The sequence below is a fragment of the Mytilus edulis genome, chromosome 5, assembly GCF_963676685.1.
Source record: "Mytilus edulis chromosome 5, xbMytEdul2.2, whole genome shotgun sequence".
NCBI classification, from domain to species: Eukaryota; Metazoa; Mollusca; class Bivalvia; order Mytilida; family Mytilidae; genus Mytilus; species Mytilus edulis.
Genome location: NC_092348.1, coordinates 42,649,828 through 42,669,019, shown reverse-complemented (window position 1 = coordinate 42,669,019; position 19,192 = coordinate 42,649,828). Strand labels below are relative to the sequence as shown.

Genomic DNA, 19,192 nt, shown 5'->3' with positions numbered 1-19,192 from the left:
GGAGAATAGTGGCAACTCATGTATTGTGGATTCAATTATTTCAAGTTATTAATTCTTGGATTTAAGAATTTTTCTATTTCTGTGGATATTTGATTTATGGATTTGCCGAGGTTTGCATACACAAGTTTGCACTTTGTTGAATAGTTGACCATCTATAAAGAAGACTCAGGAGGTTGATATTCCAATGAGTGGAATACTGCCCCTGGAATAGATTACCTTAGCTGTATTTGGCCAAACTTTTAGGAATTTCTGTCCTCACTATTCTCCAACCTCACACTTTTTTTTAGTGTCACTGATGAGTCTTTTGTAGACAAAATGTGCGTCTGGCGCAAATATGGAATTTCAATCCTGGTACATGTATCTATTATATTATGCTTTATACACAGTTTAAGACGACATATAGTTTATAGCCCTTTTGCACGAAAGATAACGATGAGAAAAATGGTTTTTATAATGTTTGTTATGAATTATTCAGTTCAATTTAAAATCAATTAAGTCATGTGATCTTAAAACAAAGGTTGTTAAGTAAACATGCTCCATGTAATGTATATAATGTAGAGAGTTAAAGTGACAAATCAAGTGAGGTGAAATTAGCTTATTTTTAGCTAATAGATGATATTGAGAGGCTGTGGATGAATATCTTTAAAATCTGAATGTAAATAATGACCCTTTATAATTGCAAAAAGCTTCCACTGGACTTACATGTAGACCAAATTTCTAAATTAAGGACAAACCAAGTTCATATTGATGGAAAAAATATTAGTTTCTACAGTCATAAGAATGTACATGGCGAAAAAACCAAAAGTATACAACTTTCAGAGTCTTTAACATGAATCAACAGGTGGATTGTGATTATAATTGAACAAAATTTAAAATGTAGGTTATAGTGTCCCAATTGCTGTGAAATAGTCCCTACTATATGAAATGATTGCAGCAGTGACATATCATTCATTCAATTACCATCATGCCTTTCTGAGATGTGACAATAACATAAAGCTTAAACCAAAGTCAATAAAAAACAGGTCATGCTGACCCAATGTTATAGACTGTATAATAGAAGATGTGAAATACAATTGATACACCCTGAAAATAAATGCAAACTTAACCCATGTCACTAGTGTGGAATATAGGTCATTGTTAACAGATAATTGTAAAAATATGGTAGCCCATATAGGCAATTGAGAATATCACTGATACATCACTATAGTTTTGACTTTTGAGATCCAACAAACCTAAGAAAGGTAAAAACAAAATTTATCAACCATGAAATTAAGGTTAAGATGATTCATTTTTTTTTCTTATTGATGTTGGAGAAAATTTGAACAAATTAAGACAGAAAAATAAACAGACAAGGGTAAATCTATAGCTGTAGTAGGTCATAAAAAAGAAGTTAATATCATTATTACAATTAGGAAAAATACTAACGCATATCTGTTAAAAAATGTGTAACCAGATTGAGAATGTGTTTAATGTGTACGTGAGTGAAATTCTGTGTACCAAATGGTATAAACCGACATGACATATGAACATGTACATTACAATGACCTACCCTGCATGATGAAGGCTATGAAATAGATGGAATTATAAAATGAAATGTTTTGATAATGAAAAAGTATTTAATGTGCCTTTCTAAATCAAATAGCCTTAATAATGATTTTTTTGTTATGTAAGACTGATTTTGTTTATAAAAACTTAATACTACCCCATTCAGTGTTCCAGCTAGGATTTGAAAATAGAGGGGCGCGTTTTTAAAAAGGGCACTTTAGCGCGTTCTCACTGAAAAAAATCAAATACTTTATGTTACCACATAAAGACATATTTTTAGCAAGCATGTAGCTAAGTTAAATAACTATTATATACAAGTTTAAAAATCATTTATTTAGAACATATAACATGTATAAGTTAAAATCAAACTGATAGCAATAATAGACATTACTTTATTCATTTCTCTTTCAGAACTATAGATTTTTTCAAAGAAGAGTTCAAATGCAAATAAATAAACAACAATGACAAATCTTCTGTTTTTCTTTTTGAAGAAGGTTGTCACACATTGATCAAGATTTTTTTCAAATTTAGTTTCATCACAGTTTAATTTTACAGTTAATATTTTTGTTAATGTCTGTGTTTTCAAGTTTGCCCTAGCATAAACACTAACTCTAGTAATAACTATAAACAAAATCACCCCAAAAACATAAAACACTTCAGCTGAACTTATAAAAGGCGACAAAATAAATATGAGTTATCTGTTATCTCCCTTTGACAACTTTGGACTTAATTTTCTCACTGTGAATTAGGCTTAGTATATTGTTAAATATGAATTTCTTACACTCATATATATAAATCTGCAGGACATATTTTGAATATCTTTTCTTGTATTTTTGTTTTAAACTGAATATTTTGTTATTTTGAAAACATGATGTGAAAGCTTAACACCATATGCATTTGGTAAGATAGTTCTGAAAAAGAGAATGTGTCCATAGTACACAGATGCCCCACTGGCACTATAATTTTCTAAGTTCAGTGGACCGTGAAATTGGGGTAAAAACTCTAATTTGGCATTAAAATTAGAAAGATCATATCATAGCCTTGGAAACAAGTTTCAAGTTGATTAGAATTCAACTTCATCAAAACTACCTTGACCAAATTTTTAACCAGAAAAGACGGATGAAGGCACAGACCAAAAAACATAATGCCCCTAAGTGGGGCATAAAAAGCAGCCCATTGAAGTATCAACCCACTAGGAAATATTTACTAAAATCCATTTAAAATTCAGTATAAGAGCCAAAATTATTTAAGTAGCAAAAATAATCTGGTACTTCAAACATTTGAAGTGTTTTTCTTTAATTGCATCACTTAAAAGTTATTTATAAATTTATATTTCATTTGCATTGAAAACTATACAACAGGAAATGTATGTACATAAGTAACTATCATCACAGTGCATCAACTGTTTGGAAAAACAAATTTAATGTCCTGTTTACTACCGATACTTAATGTGACAAAGAAGAGTAGGATGAAACTTTTCCGTCTATTTCTTTGTTTTTTAAGATTTGCATATAAATATATTTGAAGCTGTACTTACATCATATTGGTACCATGTGACTGCACCTGATGTAGTTTATTCTCAATGTACATGTTTATGCATAGCTACATAGTTTTCATAAAATTTATTGATATTTCATTAATATCTTAAGAATTTTTTTTTATTGTAAGTTTATTTGTGGCAGTTTAAGAGACACTTGGTTGTAGTGAAAACTTCATCAATATACAATGTATTTCAAGTAGTTCTAACTCTCCCCTTTCAACCCTGTTTGTCCAAGTAATCATAGTTACAACCCCCTACCCCTTTTTCTGTCCTTAAGGTCCTTAATTTATTTTTTAACTTGTTGTTGCATACCCTGGTTCCTCCATCTGTTGGTAATCATACAGACTACTCTCTGGGTCACTTAGAACATCTTCATCATGGCCAGCTGGTGGCATTCTCAATCTGCCAAGCATGGAGGCTTTTAGTACTCCAGTAGTCATGGCTAGGCCTGGAGTAATGCCAACAGGGGTTTCTGGTGGCGGGGTCCTTGGTACAGCTGAAAAGGCAGCCACCGGAAGAAGAGCTGCGGATACGGTGCCCTATAATTTAAAAATAAGCATTAAATTGTAAACATTTTAAATTTAAATTAAAGACATGTACTGGTAAATGTATAAACATATAACATGTAGATAAACACCATCACATACAAGTTTTAGCATAAAACTAATAAGCAAACAAACAATAATACAAAACAAACAAACAAACAAACAAAGCAAAGCTTATTATTTCTAGATTTCTGGGTTTGCTTAAACTACATTTCATTTTGTTTGCCAACACAGTTGTGGTACTGTTAATTACCATGTTTTGGAAAGTTAAACATGTTAAATGAGCTTCAAGTTTCAAACATGGTCCTCATTATCAAATACTATTTACAATTTAGTACTTTTGGGAACTTGATTTGTTATAACAGCTTACTTGTACATGTATTACAAATTAAAACAAATCCTCTTAATACATGTACATGTATAATCAAGTTACATTTTCTTTAGCTTATCCTTAACCTAACTTTAGTGTTTTAGGCCATGGATAATTTTAAAGACCCAGCAGGCAGGCTTTTTTTTGTAACCATGTGTAATTTTATATCTATATGTTTTGTTTCTAAAGCGGAACTATAATCTTGCATATTTTCAACACTTTTATTTTTTATTTTTTTTTTACAGAAAAATTCAATGACCGGGCGGTAAAAAAATGACCCGGTCGGGTTAGGGGAAACCATCAATTATTTTTCCATGGCCTTATTTATAAAACTGTTTTTGTTCTATCAGGCCTAAAAAAAAGATTGGCTTGTTTCTATTTACATGTAGCAGTAGCCCTTACCAGTACTGAAATTAATGGCTAACTTGGTTTTAATATTAAAGACCAAATCAAATTAGGTTTGTTTCCTGTTCAGTGATAAATTAAACCTGTATTTAATATTAAAAACCAAATCAAAATTAGGTTTGTTTCCAGATACCTAACTGTCCTTATTCAGTAATGAATTCAACCTTGTTTTACTTTTAAAACAAAATCAAAATAAGGCTTGTTGAATTGAATTGTTTCGATGAATCACATGTGTTTTCATAAAGTTTCATCTTTTGAAGGACTGCCAATTTACCAACCCTTTCATCTAACTCTGGCACACGACGCACATAATTTTTGACCTGATCAGTAATTTGTGTTGCACTTTTAACTGAAGTAGCATCAGAAATTGTAACATGAACCATTTATACTTGTGTATTGGCTATTATAAAGGAAATGCATGCATACATGTAATTGATTATATGAGTACATTTGTTTGGAGGAGTATTACATGTATATATTTATATACACCACATTAAAAATACTGTTTTGTCCAATATACAATGTACTAAGATAAGTCTTGAGAACAAATTTCTTTAATTTAATGGCTCAGGATCCGATGTTTTACCTATTTTGAGTGGATATGTCTAAAATACCTCTTCTGAATATGATAATGATTTACTTTGATGGCATTTTTAAATGTGGTGTACCTGATGGGTTTTTTTTTTAAACCTTTACATGAAGAATATATTATAATCAGGCATAAATCTTACAATTTCACCAATTTTTGATGAATGGGTAATTCACCAAAAACTGCTTTTGAAATGAAAATCATTTCATATTCTACTTGTGCTGGTGAAAATACCTTTGCTGAGATGTTATGTTTTCACACTGTGATATCCTTAGTTTTAGAAAACTTTACATTTGCAGAGAGAACAATATACAAGCTTGCTTTCAAATACAAATGTCTTTCAACAGACTTATCTGACATACTGTACTGTACATGAAGGTTTTTAAATTTCAAAATTCAAATTTATGTTTCTCTTCAGAGCAAAAGTTTAGATTTTGAGAAGAAGAGATAAATTAAGATACCATGTCAGAGGATGTTATTGTTTATATCCTATGATTACTAAGCTTTGAATGATAGGATGTAACCATCATGTTCATACCAGTTCTTTAATAAGTATATTTTTTAAAATTCAAACACAATGTTCAGTTTTGGAATGACTTAAAAGTTTGAAATAAAGTACCGGTACATATACTTTTCTAATGATATTTAATATTTTAAAATGTAGCCAAAAAGTTTCAAGGCAGAGATGTGCAGATTAAAGGAGCATCAGATGTGTCACTGTGAATATAACTTTAATAAAGTCTTTATTAAATTAGTTGTTAAGTGGATCATGGATGCCTGGAACTCTGTGTCAGATCATGTCATTATAAATTTTATGGACTTGTCAAAGCTTCTACCTTCCTTAGCTTCATGTACCTTATATCTTTGGAAATTTTGTTTCGTTAAAATGTTTAACACATACATGTACATGTAACATTTTATTAACATTCAACTTTTGTTACATTTATAGTTTAAAACTTTTTCGCTACATTCAATGTACATGTATATATTTATTATTCCTTTTCCATTTGTTGGAATTACATTATTATTGCATTAGCATAATTCTAAACTGTCAAAGTGTCAAATCAATTTAAAAACCATAATTAACATGATAAAATATAGACAAAAACAAAATGCATGCAAACTCATAGCCTCAAACCTTTTTTCAATGACGGGCTTGGTGAATATGTGTGCATTCAATTTTCTTCACCTGAAACCAAATCTTAATTCTATAATTTTGGCAAAATTTTATCGCTGGGGTGACATTACTTGATTTATAAATGTAGTTTTCTAGAGAGAATCATATTCTTTAAGGCAGTAACTCCCTGTACTTAGCTTTTGTAAAACTAGCATTCAATTATAGCATTTACATTACATTGTATATTACCATAATCACTAAAAATTATCAATTGGCAATGATTAGAAAATGCACATGTACAACAATGTATTTCATTGTCAATTTATACATGTAACATTGAAAGGAACTGATATTTTTCAATAGTTTACATGTACATGTATCAACACTATATACAGTACTTAAAAAAAAATTTAAAGTAGGTTTCAATGAAAATATGAGATATTTACATTTTCTCACAAACCCAAAAAGGTAAACATGGTAAAGCAAGAATCTGCAATCTAGTTGGTTAATTACCCAGGTGTAAATAACACCCACTGGCCCACCCAACTTAATTAAAGAATGACTTATCAAAGAAGTCAAATAGAGAAAAATATTCAACGAGTGACCGAACAACACATTAATTCACGAATGCGTGTAGCGCATGAGTTAATTATCAGTGTTGTTCGGTCACAAATATTTTTCTCTATTTGAATTCTTTCGATATTTGAATTATTTAATTAGTTCTTCTTTTTATTACATTGGCAAATAGCTTTTTTTTAAAGAAATTAATGTAAAACATGTAAGGAACTATATCTTTTTTCTACGCATTGACAATTTGTTTTCGAAGTCTTGACAATGCCTATTGTTGTATGACGTCAGAGAGTGAAATAAGCATGTTTATTTCACATGTGAAATAATCGTTTTTTATTTAACTGGGAAATCAATGTAATTCATTACAACCAATGTAATAATAGCATTTTATTTCATTAGGTGTCAAAACAATAAAGTATCAGGAAATCAAAGTTATAAATGCTTTTTTGATGGATACCAATCAATCAATATGCATGATATAAGGTCTGTTCACACCCAATACACTTTCGGACCTCGCACCCAAGGTCCGTTCACACTCTACACGTTCGCGCCCATTTATAATTCAAATTCCAGTTGAATAATTGGAAAATCATGATTGTTGTTTTAAATTGCTTTGGTGTAAAATACTAAATGTATTTATAGCTTGGTATGAGTAAAACATTGAAGATTTAAATGAAAAACACAAAAAATAATTGTTTTTAACAGCTTGGTCCCTTTGATCTTAAACAATGAAACAATATAATATAGCAAAACACGAATTATAACCAAAACATGATAAAATTTATTCAACACAAAAAAAAAAAAAAAGCGTAGTCAGAAACTCACTTTATTTTGAAACAAGTCAGTCAAACAAAGTTATAGCAATACGCTAACCAAAACATGATTATTCAACACAAAATATAACTTTGACAGAATCCCACTTATAACTTTATTTAGAAAAGATTATTATTTTTTTTTTACAATACTTTATTTTAAGACAATGACAACAACTATATACTTATAATAAAGGGCTGCGCTTTAGCACATGATACGCCTGTTACTCTTTTAACTTGTCTTTTATGCTTTAAATGAATTTATATGATCAACTAGAAATATATATACAAATCAAAAGGGATGTTACATTAATATGTTCACCAAAGTTTCATAAAATCCCCTTTTTTTAAGTATAAAAATTCATTACTTAAGAAAAAGTAAAATCTAAAATTTATAAAAATGGAAAGGGAGCTTGTCAATATATATAAACAATTTATCAAAGTTGCATAAAATTTTGTGAAAGTGTTAGTTATTGTCCCAAAATTGGAACATCCCCCTTTTTTAAGCATAAAAATTCATAACACGGAAATGTAAAATCTGAAATTATAAAAATTGAAAGGGAGCTTACATCAATAGATATAAACAATTCACCAAAGTTTCATGGACATTGGTGAAAGCCTTTTTGAGTTATTGTCCAAAGTGTTGAAAATCCCCCTTTTTTTTATGAATAAAGCCCCATAAATCCAAAACTTAAAATCTGAAATTTATAAAAATTGAAAGGGAGCTTACATCAATAGATATAAACAATTCACCAAAGTTTCATGGATATTGGTGAAAGCCTTTTTGAGTTATTGTCCAAGTGTTGAAAATCCCCCCATTTTTTATGAATAAAGCCCCATAAATCCAAAACTTAAAATCTGAAATTTATAAAAATTGAAAGGGAGCTTACATCAATAGAAATAAACTATTCACCAAAGTTTCATGGACATTTGGTGAAATCCTTTTTGAGTTATTGTCCGAAGTGTTGAAAATCCCCCTGTTTTTATGAATAAAGCCCCATAAATCCAAAACTTAAAATCTGAAATTTATAAAAATTGAAAGGGAGCTTACATCAATAGATATAAACAATTCACCAAAGTTTCATGGACATTGGTGAAAGCCTTTTTGAGTTATTGTCCGAAGTGTTGAAAATCCCCCCTTTTTTATGAATAAAGCCCCATAAATCCAAAACTTAAAATCTGAAATTAAAAAAAAAACAAAAGGGAGCTTACGTCAATAGATATAAACAATTCACTTAAGTTTCATGGAAAATGGTGAAAGTGTTTTTGAGTTATTGTCCGAAGTGTGGACGACAGACGGACAACGGTATACCATAATACGTCCCGTCTAAAAGACGACGGGCGTATAAAAATACATTTGCCAAAACTTGATTACAAAGTTATTAAACACAAAACAAATTAAAATTGGTTGCGAACATGTAGGGTGCGAACACGACTTTGGGTGAGAACATGTAGGGTGCGAAAGTGAAAGGGGGCAAACATGAGTGGGTCAAACGTGAATGGGCGCGAACAGACCCGGATTCCTCTATCACCCTCTCAGCTGCATGTATTCATGCGATACTTAATATAGTATAGAGAATGTTTTATCATTATATGATTATTGTCTTAAATTTTAAATTGAAAGAACACATACTTAACATGCTTAACTTTGACACCACAAACAACAAAACAGATATTATAAAAACAACAGAAGTGAAGCAAGACATTTATTTTTACAGTCTATGAACAAGTTCTGCTGAGGATAAAAGAAGACTGTTGAAAGACTAAAGTATTAATTCCACTATTGATGAAAATTCAATTAATGTTCCTTTTAATAGTTGATTGGTCAGTAAGAGAGGTTGACATTCAATAAGTTGTCTTACAGCTGAGCCATGGGTTAGAGTAAAGTATCTCAATCGTATTAATAATATTATCCATTCAAAATCTTGCATTTTTAATAAAGTACAGAAATTATTAGTCCGAGATTACTCTGACGTCCAACGTCCATATTTTAAGTTTTCACAGTGACCCATCCATTTCGGTATTTTGCCTTTCATTTTCAAAGATAATCACGTGACCACGAGAAAACAGTGATGATTTATGCAAATGACCATAATGTAACACCTCGTTCATTTACGATGCAAGTTATCTAAATGTCCGAGAGCTTCCGATTGTAATGTGGTCGGAATGAAATGCTTCATACGGATCTCCTGTAAAGGAGAAGAAAAAATATAAATATTTGCATATTTTGAGTCTCGAGACCACAAACTCTCTCGTAACTTGACGTCCATTTGAAAGTGAAAGTCAAAATGCCGAAATTGATGGGTCACTGAGAAAACTGTTAAAATATGGAAAAATAAAGGTTGGCAGGTAGGTGAAACTTACATAAATGAAGAGATAAATGAAAAATGAACAGATTGATGCCCGATTTATATAATTCCAAGGCCGTCAGTCGGCATCAGAAGCGACAAAGCAGCGCATCTATTTTGGGTGGGCAAATATCCACTTTTTGATATGGGACGAGCTCTGACGTCCCACGGCCCAAGCTTGTCTGGCAAAACTGCAGTTGGACGTCAGAGTAATCTCGGACTAAGAAATTATGTGTAACATGTGTAAACTAAAATATATTTATGATCAGAACATTTTTGCTTTTTATTTTGCTAATTTCAGCTATTAGTGAAAGGAACGGATATTTTGTGAAGTACACCAATTACCATAAAAGTTATTACAAGTATGGTTTTTATTTTGATTGTAAAAGTGAAAACATGATCAAGCATGACATGATTTTCCGCCACAATATTTTCAGTAAGTTGTTGCGTAAATGGGATTCAATTGCCTAAACTGGATACTTAGTTTTGTCTAAATGCGAATATGGTCATTGGAAACATTTATGCGTTCAATATTCTCTCTTACATAGGTCTTATTCTTCTTTCCCCGTCCGGTCATATTTTTTTAAATACCGGAAGTCACCGAAACTATTATAAACAACCGATTGCGCATATCCAAAATTTAGGACGTCCTAATAATTTTCGAGCTGTGAACCCGGGCTAAGCACCAACATAAAAAAGTTTTTACAAAATATCGCGGTCAATATGTTTTACAATAACAATACGGAATAGAATGAAATCTTATTTTTTTACAACAATTTTGAAAATAATGCTTCTTTTAATCGGGCAGTAATGGGTCTTAATTAAAAAGATTTGTTTTATAATACTTTGCAATTGTGATTTATATCTTCCAAACAAATATACGCTAGAAATTATAAGTAATAGATGCTTGTTTGAGCTACAGATATCATGAACACAGATAATACAAAACTGTTTAATTTTGTAAAGATCATAATAGAGTTAAGATAATCATTTGTACCGGTGAATAGAAAGCCTGACTTTTATCAGATTCAATATAGTTGTCATCTTCGCTAGCCGAGGGTTACGATCCACTCCCGCTCTCTTCTGAAGAGAGCGGGATTGGATCGTAACCCTTGGCTAGCGAAGATGTATAGTTGTTTAGTTTTCACATATGATATCATTAATTTTTTGTAAGATTTTTCTATTAAATTCGAAAACTGATCGAATCTGAATGCCAGAAATAGTTTGCAATTGACAGATACTTTTCCATATAACATAGTGTGTACGATATTACCCGTGACAGGGTATTTTACCATGATGCAAAAGTAAGGAGCCTAATATCGTACACGCCAGCTTTTTTAAAATATATGTTAATGTTTCTTAGGTGACAAAAAGACTTTTAAAGTTAACTTAGTTCTGCGTATCTTAATCGGATTTTTATTTACATAATCAATTGCAAAATGAAACAAACAGAAAACAAAATACATAAAACAACATCAATTCGATAGAGGTATGTCCAAAACAGGATGTTGTGTCGATATCGATACACGACTTTTCGTATGTATGTTGTTATGTCCACATGGCCTGAATCCTCTGTATAAAATGTTGATATCGAATCGATATCGACAAGCATTCCATATCCCTAAACCTCCGTCTTTGTTGTCGATATAGACGATATCGACGATATCGAATCAATATCGACAAACATCCCATAATTTGAACAACAGCCTAAATTCTCTGTCTTTGTTGTCGATATCGAATCGATGACAAACATTCCATAACTTGAACAACGGCCTGGAACCTCTGTTTTTGGTTGTCGATATCGACGATATCAAATCGATATCGACAAACATTCCATGAGTGGAACAACAGCCTTAAACCTTTGTCTTGGTTTTCGATATCGTTGATGAAGTTAATCCGTAACTTTTCTTTTTAAATCCAGTTGACATACGATATGAAAAAGAAGATGTGGTATGATGGCCAATGAGACAACTGTCCACAAGAGACCAAAATATGTTTGTCTATGTTGGCAATGCATTGAAGAGAACATGTAAAATATCTTAACTTGACATTCATCCATACATAGATGTTAACGTAATAAGAATTTATGGTATGGTCGCCCAAGTATTTCGGGGTCTGCGTTTTTCATTTGTTTTTAGTTTCAACGTCAAATGTTGTTGTTTGTCCTTGTATGTCTTATTTGTTACCGGGTTTGTCTTTTGTCCTCTGTTTGCCCTTCTTCTTAGATAGTCCTGGGTTGTCAACACTTCAAGTCTTTTAAGATTATGTTTTTTCTCCTTTAATAACGTATATCCATATAGCGCTGTTGTCGATATCGACGATTTCGACGTCTTGTTTGTTCATACATTTTTAAATTCAGAAAATTTCGATATCGATTCGATATCGTGTTGTTATTGTCGATATCAATGATATCATATCGACAGTATGTATTTTCATGCTATCTTCACTCGTCGATATCGTACCTACATTTCCGATATCAACGATATCGACAGTATGTATTTTCATTTGTCGATATCGATTCGATGTCGTACCTAAATTGTCGATATCGATTCGATTTCGTACCTAAATTGTCGATATCAACAGTGTGTTTTGTCACGGTGTATTCGTTTGTCGATATCGATTCGATATCGTGTCGATATTGTCGATATCGTGTCGACATTGTCGATATCGACATCTTGTTTGGTCTTGGACATGTATGATTCGATAGGGGAAGAAAGAGTTCAAAATGCCTGTACCAAGTTAGGAATATGACAGTAGGTATACTTCCATTCGTTTGATGTGATGCCGTTTGATTACGGACTTTCTTTTTTTAATTTTCCTGGGAGTTTAGTATGTGTGTTGTTTCATTTATTTTCTGTACATTCCTTTAATATTGAAATAAGATTAGTTGACTTATCTCCCCTCATTTGGCAAAGTTTAAACAAAAAAAAAGAAACAATCGAAAAGTATTCTGCATTTGTACAACAGGAAAAATGTTAATATTAAAAATATATTCATTTATCTAGATGAAAATTATCATTCATCAAGTCCTACGTCGGGAACCGGTTGTTCAGTTGTTTTCGTTTGTTGATGTGGGCCATAAGTGTTTCTCGTTTCTCGTTTGTTTATTTTAGACTAGACCGTTGGTTTTTCTGATTGAATGTTTGTACACTAGTCATTTTGGGGCCCTTTATAGCTTGCTGTTCGTTATGAGTCAAGACTTCGTGTTAAAAGCCATACGTCTTCGATCTATGGTGGTTAACTTTTTGTGAATTGCGACTTTGTTGGTGAGTTGTCTAATTGGCACTCATACCACATCTTCTAATATTTATAAACGTATGTAATGATTTTGTCAATCACTGTTAAAAAGAAGCATTCAATACTTATAATTACATTTTTTTAGCAATGATCATGAAAACACGAATTTTATTATTGTTTTATTTTTTTAATTCACCTGTGCACTTTATTGTGGGACCACGTGTCATCATGAATGAAAAGTTTTATTGAGCAATTGCTTGCGGAATAACACGTGATGTGCAGTTAGCCAATCAGAATAAAGTATCATAATGCAACATACATCCAATGTAATTCTTAGTTTATATCTTATTTATAGTCAGATTGCTTCTCGACATTTTAATGACATAAAATATGTAAACAAACATGATTTTTTCACAAATTCGACTAGAAAAACTACTTTTATCCGAATAAGGGCATTCTATTTGAATTAATCAAATAGTTCTCATAGTTATTTTGTAAAAACATAATCTGAAATTAGGTAAATAAAGAACTATTTACACAAAAATTGATTTTTCGGATAGTGAAAGATCACGCACCGCATTTTTGAAGATCGTGAAAAGGATCGTGAAAGATCTGATGCAACGAAATCGTTCAAATTACTCTTCAATTATATCATAATTATGTCACCCGATCGACAATGTCGGGTGACATATTGCTTTTCCTCTGTTTCTTTTTCTCTATTATTATTAAGTCACCAAAACGGAGTTTTGGGGACTTATTGTTTTTGTATCGTTTCTTATTATTATGGCACCCTCAACAGAGTTGGGGTGACGTATTGTTATTCTACGTTTCTTTTTTTCTTATTATTATTTTTCTTCCACACATTTTTGTCCAGGCGATTTCTCGAAATCCAAAGGACCAAAGTTGATGGAACTTTACTATAATAAGGACGCCCATGTGCAGAGTTGCAGGAAGCATGGAATGGTTCAAGATGGCTGTCGTTACCATGGAAACGGAACAAATGTGAAAAAATACAGTTTTTGTTTTTGGTGAACTGTTTGAATATGCTTTAAGTCAGAATCATTATATTTTAATACAATGAAGGTGCCCACTATATACAGGTGTTGGATGATTTTCGTACTCATTGGAACTACTATGTTGCCATGGAAACTGCACCAAAAATTTCAAAAATATCAAAATGCTCAAAACTTAATGAAACTTCACAGTAACGATGAGCAACATTGGAAGATCTGGAATTTGGCGTTGGAATTTCCAAAATATCTGTTGTTACCATGGAAACAATGCAAAAAGGTCAAAACTTTGAATTTTCACAGAACATTCCAGAACATCAATGTTAAATTTATTCTAGAGACATTAAATGGTATATGATGGTATATATGATTATGAAGGGAAAAAATTGCAGCGGGGGTTTGACTTTGGAATATTCAAAATGGCCACCGTAACCATGGAAACAGCAAAAATATCCAAAATTTCAAAATGCTCCTATCTTAATGAAACTTTACAAAAATGATAATTTGAATGTGTAGATGCACCCTTTGACTTTGGAATCTTCTAGATTGTTGCCGCTCGCCTGGCAATGGGGGAAGGGTGCCATCCGCTATTGCTTGCAATGGCAAATCTAGTTATGTCACCCGATCGACAATGTCGGGTGACATATTGCTTTTCTTATGTTTCTTTGTTATTATTATTATTCTTCCACCTTTTTTTGTCCGACAGGTTTTTTGGAGTAAAATGGAACCAATCTTAATGATAATTCACTATAAGGAGGAACACAAAATTTCGGGTTGCAGTAGGGTCTAAGACCATAAAAAATGTCTGCCGTTTCCATGGAAACGGAACAATTGTGAAAAATTCCAGTTTTTGGTTTTGTGAATAATTTAGAGATGCTTAAACTCAGAATCATCATATTTTATCACAATGTAGGTGCCAGCCATATATTGGTTTTGGATGATATTGGCAATCATTGGAACCACTATGTTGCCATGGAAACTACCCCAAAAATTTCAAAAATTTCAAAATGCTCCAAATTTAATGAAACTCCATAGTAACGATGAGCAACTTTGGTAGATGCGTAATTTGGCGTTGGAATTTCCAAAATGTCTGCCGTTACCATGGAAACAGTGCATAAGTGTCAAAATGCTCTAAAAACCTCAGGGTTTGGTAAATAATTTTGGTATGCTAGAACTTGAAATCATCAAATTTTTACACAATATAGTTGTCCACTATATACAGCTTTTGAATGATTTTGACAATCATTGGAACTCTTCTGTTACCATGGATACAGGACCAAATATTTCAAAAAATTCAAAATACTCCTAAATTGATCAAACTTAATATGATTGTTGACTGGCAAGTCTGGATGAGACTTTTGACTTTGGAATTTCCAAAATGGCCACCGTTGCCATGGAAACTGCAAAAAAGTCAAAAATTCTCAAAATGCTTTGAACTTAATGAAACTTGATATTATTGTTAACTGGCAAGTTAAGATGAGACTTCTGGCTTCCAAATTTTCAAAATGGCTGCCGTTGCCATGGAAACAGCAGAATAGTGAAATTTTTTAGAATGCTCTCAATGTACTGAAAATTTACAGAAAGATGTATTGCTATGCATATATGTGCATTCACTGTTAAACGATTCTGAAATGGCTGCCGCTTAGTGGCAATGGGGGGAAGGGTGACATCCGCTATTGCTTGCAATGGCAATTCTAGTTATGGCACCCTCAACGGAGTTGGGGTGACATATTGTTATTCTACGTTTCTTTTTTTTCTTATTATGTCACCCTGACGGAGGTCGGGTGACATATTGTTATTGTTCGATTCTTTTTAAGTCACCAAAACGGAGTTTTGGGGACTTATTGTTTTTGTATCGTTTCTTATTATTATTATTCTTATTCTTCTCTTTCTGACCCCTTAAACTGTCCTACCATTTTTTTGGAAGCAGTAGGGGATGGAAACTTTATATTTTTTCTGGGTATGGGTCTGCATCATGGGGGTTGCAGAACCCAATGTCCGTGATACCAGGGTGTCATCTTGGCATAATTAGGGGGGCTCAAAGATGGGTGGGGTCAATTTTTTTTTACATTTCTTAATTTTTCTACTGTATGTAGAGTAGATGGAATAATGATTACTTCTATGAATATTAAGAGACACATGTCTGCTTCAACATGGAACTTTTTTTATTTCAGTAGGGGGTCTCCTGGCATAATTCTAGGGGGGTGAATTTTCATGGAACATTCCAGAACATCAAAGTTAAATTTATTCTAGACACATTTAATGGTAAATGATGGTATATAATTATGGAGAGAACAATTTGCAGCAGCACTTTGTCTTTGAAATATTCAAAATGGCCGCCGTTACCATGGAAACAGCAAAAATATGAAAAACTTCAAAATGCTTCAAATTTAATGAAACTTATAACTAATGTTGACTATCTTGTGTAGAATTGACTTTTGAGTTTTAAATTTTCAAAATGGCCGCCGTAACCATGGAAACAGCAAAAATATGAAAAAAATCAAAATGCTTCAAATTTAATGAAACTTATAACAAATGTTGCCTAACTTGTGAAGACTTTAAATTTGAGTTTGAAATTTTCAAAATGGCCGCCGTTGCCATGGAAACAGCAAAAATGTCCAAAATAAATAAAATTCTTCATATTGAATTAAACTTTACACACACATTATTTGGCATCAATGATACCGCAGAACAATGATGTGGGGTCCGTTTTGGTGACTTTTGTGTTAGCATCCTAACACAGGATTACTTGTTTTTATTATTCTTATTCCACACTTTTTTGTCCAGCTTAGTTCTCGGAATATAATAGACCAATTTTGATGGAACTATACCATAATGTTCACCACCATGTGTAGTTGTGCACCTTACTTTGGAATTAAAAAAATGGCTGCCATTGCCATGGAAACAGCAAAAATGTGAAAATGTAATGGAACATTCCAGAACATTAGGGTTAAATTAATTCTACAGCCATTAAATGTTATAGGATGGTATAATATTATGGGGGACACAATATGAAGCAGCAGTATGACTTTGGAATTTTCAAATGTTGCCATGGAAACTGTTCAAAGATAGCAAAATTTTGAAAATTGTTCAAAAATGTATGAAACGTTACAGAAATGTTAACTTGTAAATCCAGATGCGGCATTCAACTTTGGAATTTCCAAAATGGCTGCCGTTACCATGGTTGCTGTTTAATGGCAATTGGCGGACCAGGGTGACATCCGCTATTGCTTGCAATGGCAATTCTAGTTTTTCTTATTCTTCTTCCACACATTTTGTCCGTCTTGTTTCTCGGAATCCTATTGACCAAAGTTGATGGAACTTTACTATAATGAGGACCCCCATGTAAAGTTGTGCACCTTGGTATGGAATGGTAAAAGATGGCCGCCGTTTCCATGGAAACAGCAAAAATGCGAAAAAAATCAAAGTGTTCCAAACTGGAAGAAACTCCACAGGAATGGTAACTGACATGTGCTGATTTCCAATTTGACTTTGGAATTTTCAAAATGGCTGCCGTTACCATGGAAACAGCTAAAATATCAAAAATTCTAACTCTTTCGTTATAACACTCAGCTGGATGAAACTTTATAAAAATGTTACCTGGTACGCTAAGACGTCAAAACAATATTTTGATAATCCAAAATGGCCGCCGTTGTCATGGAAACTGGGGCCAAGTTTTGCATTGACCCTATGGAAAAATGCATAAAATCTGCATTTTCTCAGAGAGTATTGCAACAAAGTAAATGAAACTGCATTGATATATAACATGACATGTGGCAATGAGATGTCTGCTTTTAGAATTTTGGAATTATCTACTGTAACCATGGTTGCAGGACAAATGTTCAAAATTTCCAAAAAAAATCAAAATGCTGCAAACTGGATGAAACTTTACAGGAATAGTGACTGACATGTGCGGAGTTGCATTTTGAAGTTGGAATTTCCAAAATGGCTGTCGTAACCATGGAAACAGCAAAATTGTCCAAAATTTCAAAATGCTCCAAACTTAATGAAATTTTACAAAAATGATGACTTGCATGTGTAGATTCACTCTTTGACATTGAAATTTTCAAAATGGCTGCCGCTCGCCTGGCAATGGGGGGACGAGGGTGCCATCCGTTATTGCTAGCAATTACAAATCTAGTTATGTCACCCGATCGACAATGTCGGGTGACATATTGCTTTTCTTATGTTTCTTTGTTATTATTATTATTCTTCCACCTTTTTTTGTCCGACAGGTTTTTTGGAGTAAAATGGAACCAATCTTAATGATAATTCACTATAAGGAGGAACACAAAATTTCGGGTTGCAGTAGGGTCTAAGACCATAAAAAATGGCTGCCGTTTCCATGGAAACGGAACAATTGTGAAAAATTCCAGTTTTTGGTTTTGTGAATAATTTAGAGATGCTTAAACTCAGAATCATCATATTTTATCACAATGTAGGTGCCAGCCATATATTGGTTTTGGATGATATTGGCAATCATTGGAACCACTATGTTGCCATGGAAACTACCCCAAAAATTTCAAAAATTTCAAAATGCTCCAAATTTTTTGAAACTTCATAGTAACGATGAGCAACTTTGGTAGATGCGTAATTTGGCGTTGGAATTTCCAAAATGTCTGCCGTTACCATGGAAACAGTGCATAAGTGTCAAAATGCTCTAAAAACTTCAGGGTTTGGTAAATAATTTTGGTATGCTAGAACTCGAAATCATCAAATTTTTACACAATATAGTTGTCCACTATATACAGGTTTTGAATGATTTTGACAATCATTGGAACTACTCTGTTACCATGGATACAGGACTAAATATTTCAAAAATTTCAAAATGCTCCAAAATTGATCAAACTTAATATGATTGTTGACAGGCAAGTCTGGATGAGACTTTTGACTTTGGAATTTCCAAAATGGCCACCGTTGCCATGGAAACTGCAAAAAAAGTCAAAAATTCTCTAAATGCTTTGAACTTGATGAAACTTGATATTATTGTTAACTGGCAAGTAAAGATGAGACTTTTGACTTTGAAATTTTCAAAATGGCTGCCGTTGCCATGGAAACAGCAGAAATGTGAAATTTGTTTACATGCTCTGAACATACTGAAAAT

The 19,192-nt window shown here is 32.4% G+C and overlaps 1 protein-coding gene across 8 annotated transcripts in view; it reads right to left on the bottom strand.

The window, feature by feature from the left end:
- Window positions 1–10,462, bottom strand: part of LOC139523720 (centrosomal protein of 89 kDa-like) — a 43,982-nt gene extending 33,520 nt beyond the window's left edge. For 4 of the 8 annotated variants that reach the window (XM_071317946.1, XM_071317948.1, XM_071317950.1 and 1 more), the window contains exons 1-3: window positions 10,386–10,462; window positions 3,398–3,624; window positions 1,550–1,564 (exon numbers count right to left, since the gene is read on the bottom strand). In XM_071317946.1, coding sequence (XP_071174047.1) covers window positions 1,550–1,564; window positions 3,398–3,624; window positions 10,386–10,418 — 275 coding nt within the window. In that variant the 5' untranslated portion in view covers window positions 10,419–10,462. Of the gene's footprint in view, window positions 1–1,549; window positions 1,565–3,397; window positions 3,625–6,132; window positions 6,184–10,385 lie in introns of all 8 variants that reach the window. The other 4 variants (XM_071317947.1, XM_071317949.1, XM_071317952.1 and 1 more) reach the window with 2 other exon arrangements.
- Window positions 10,463–19,192: the final 8,730 nt, after the last annotated feature.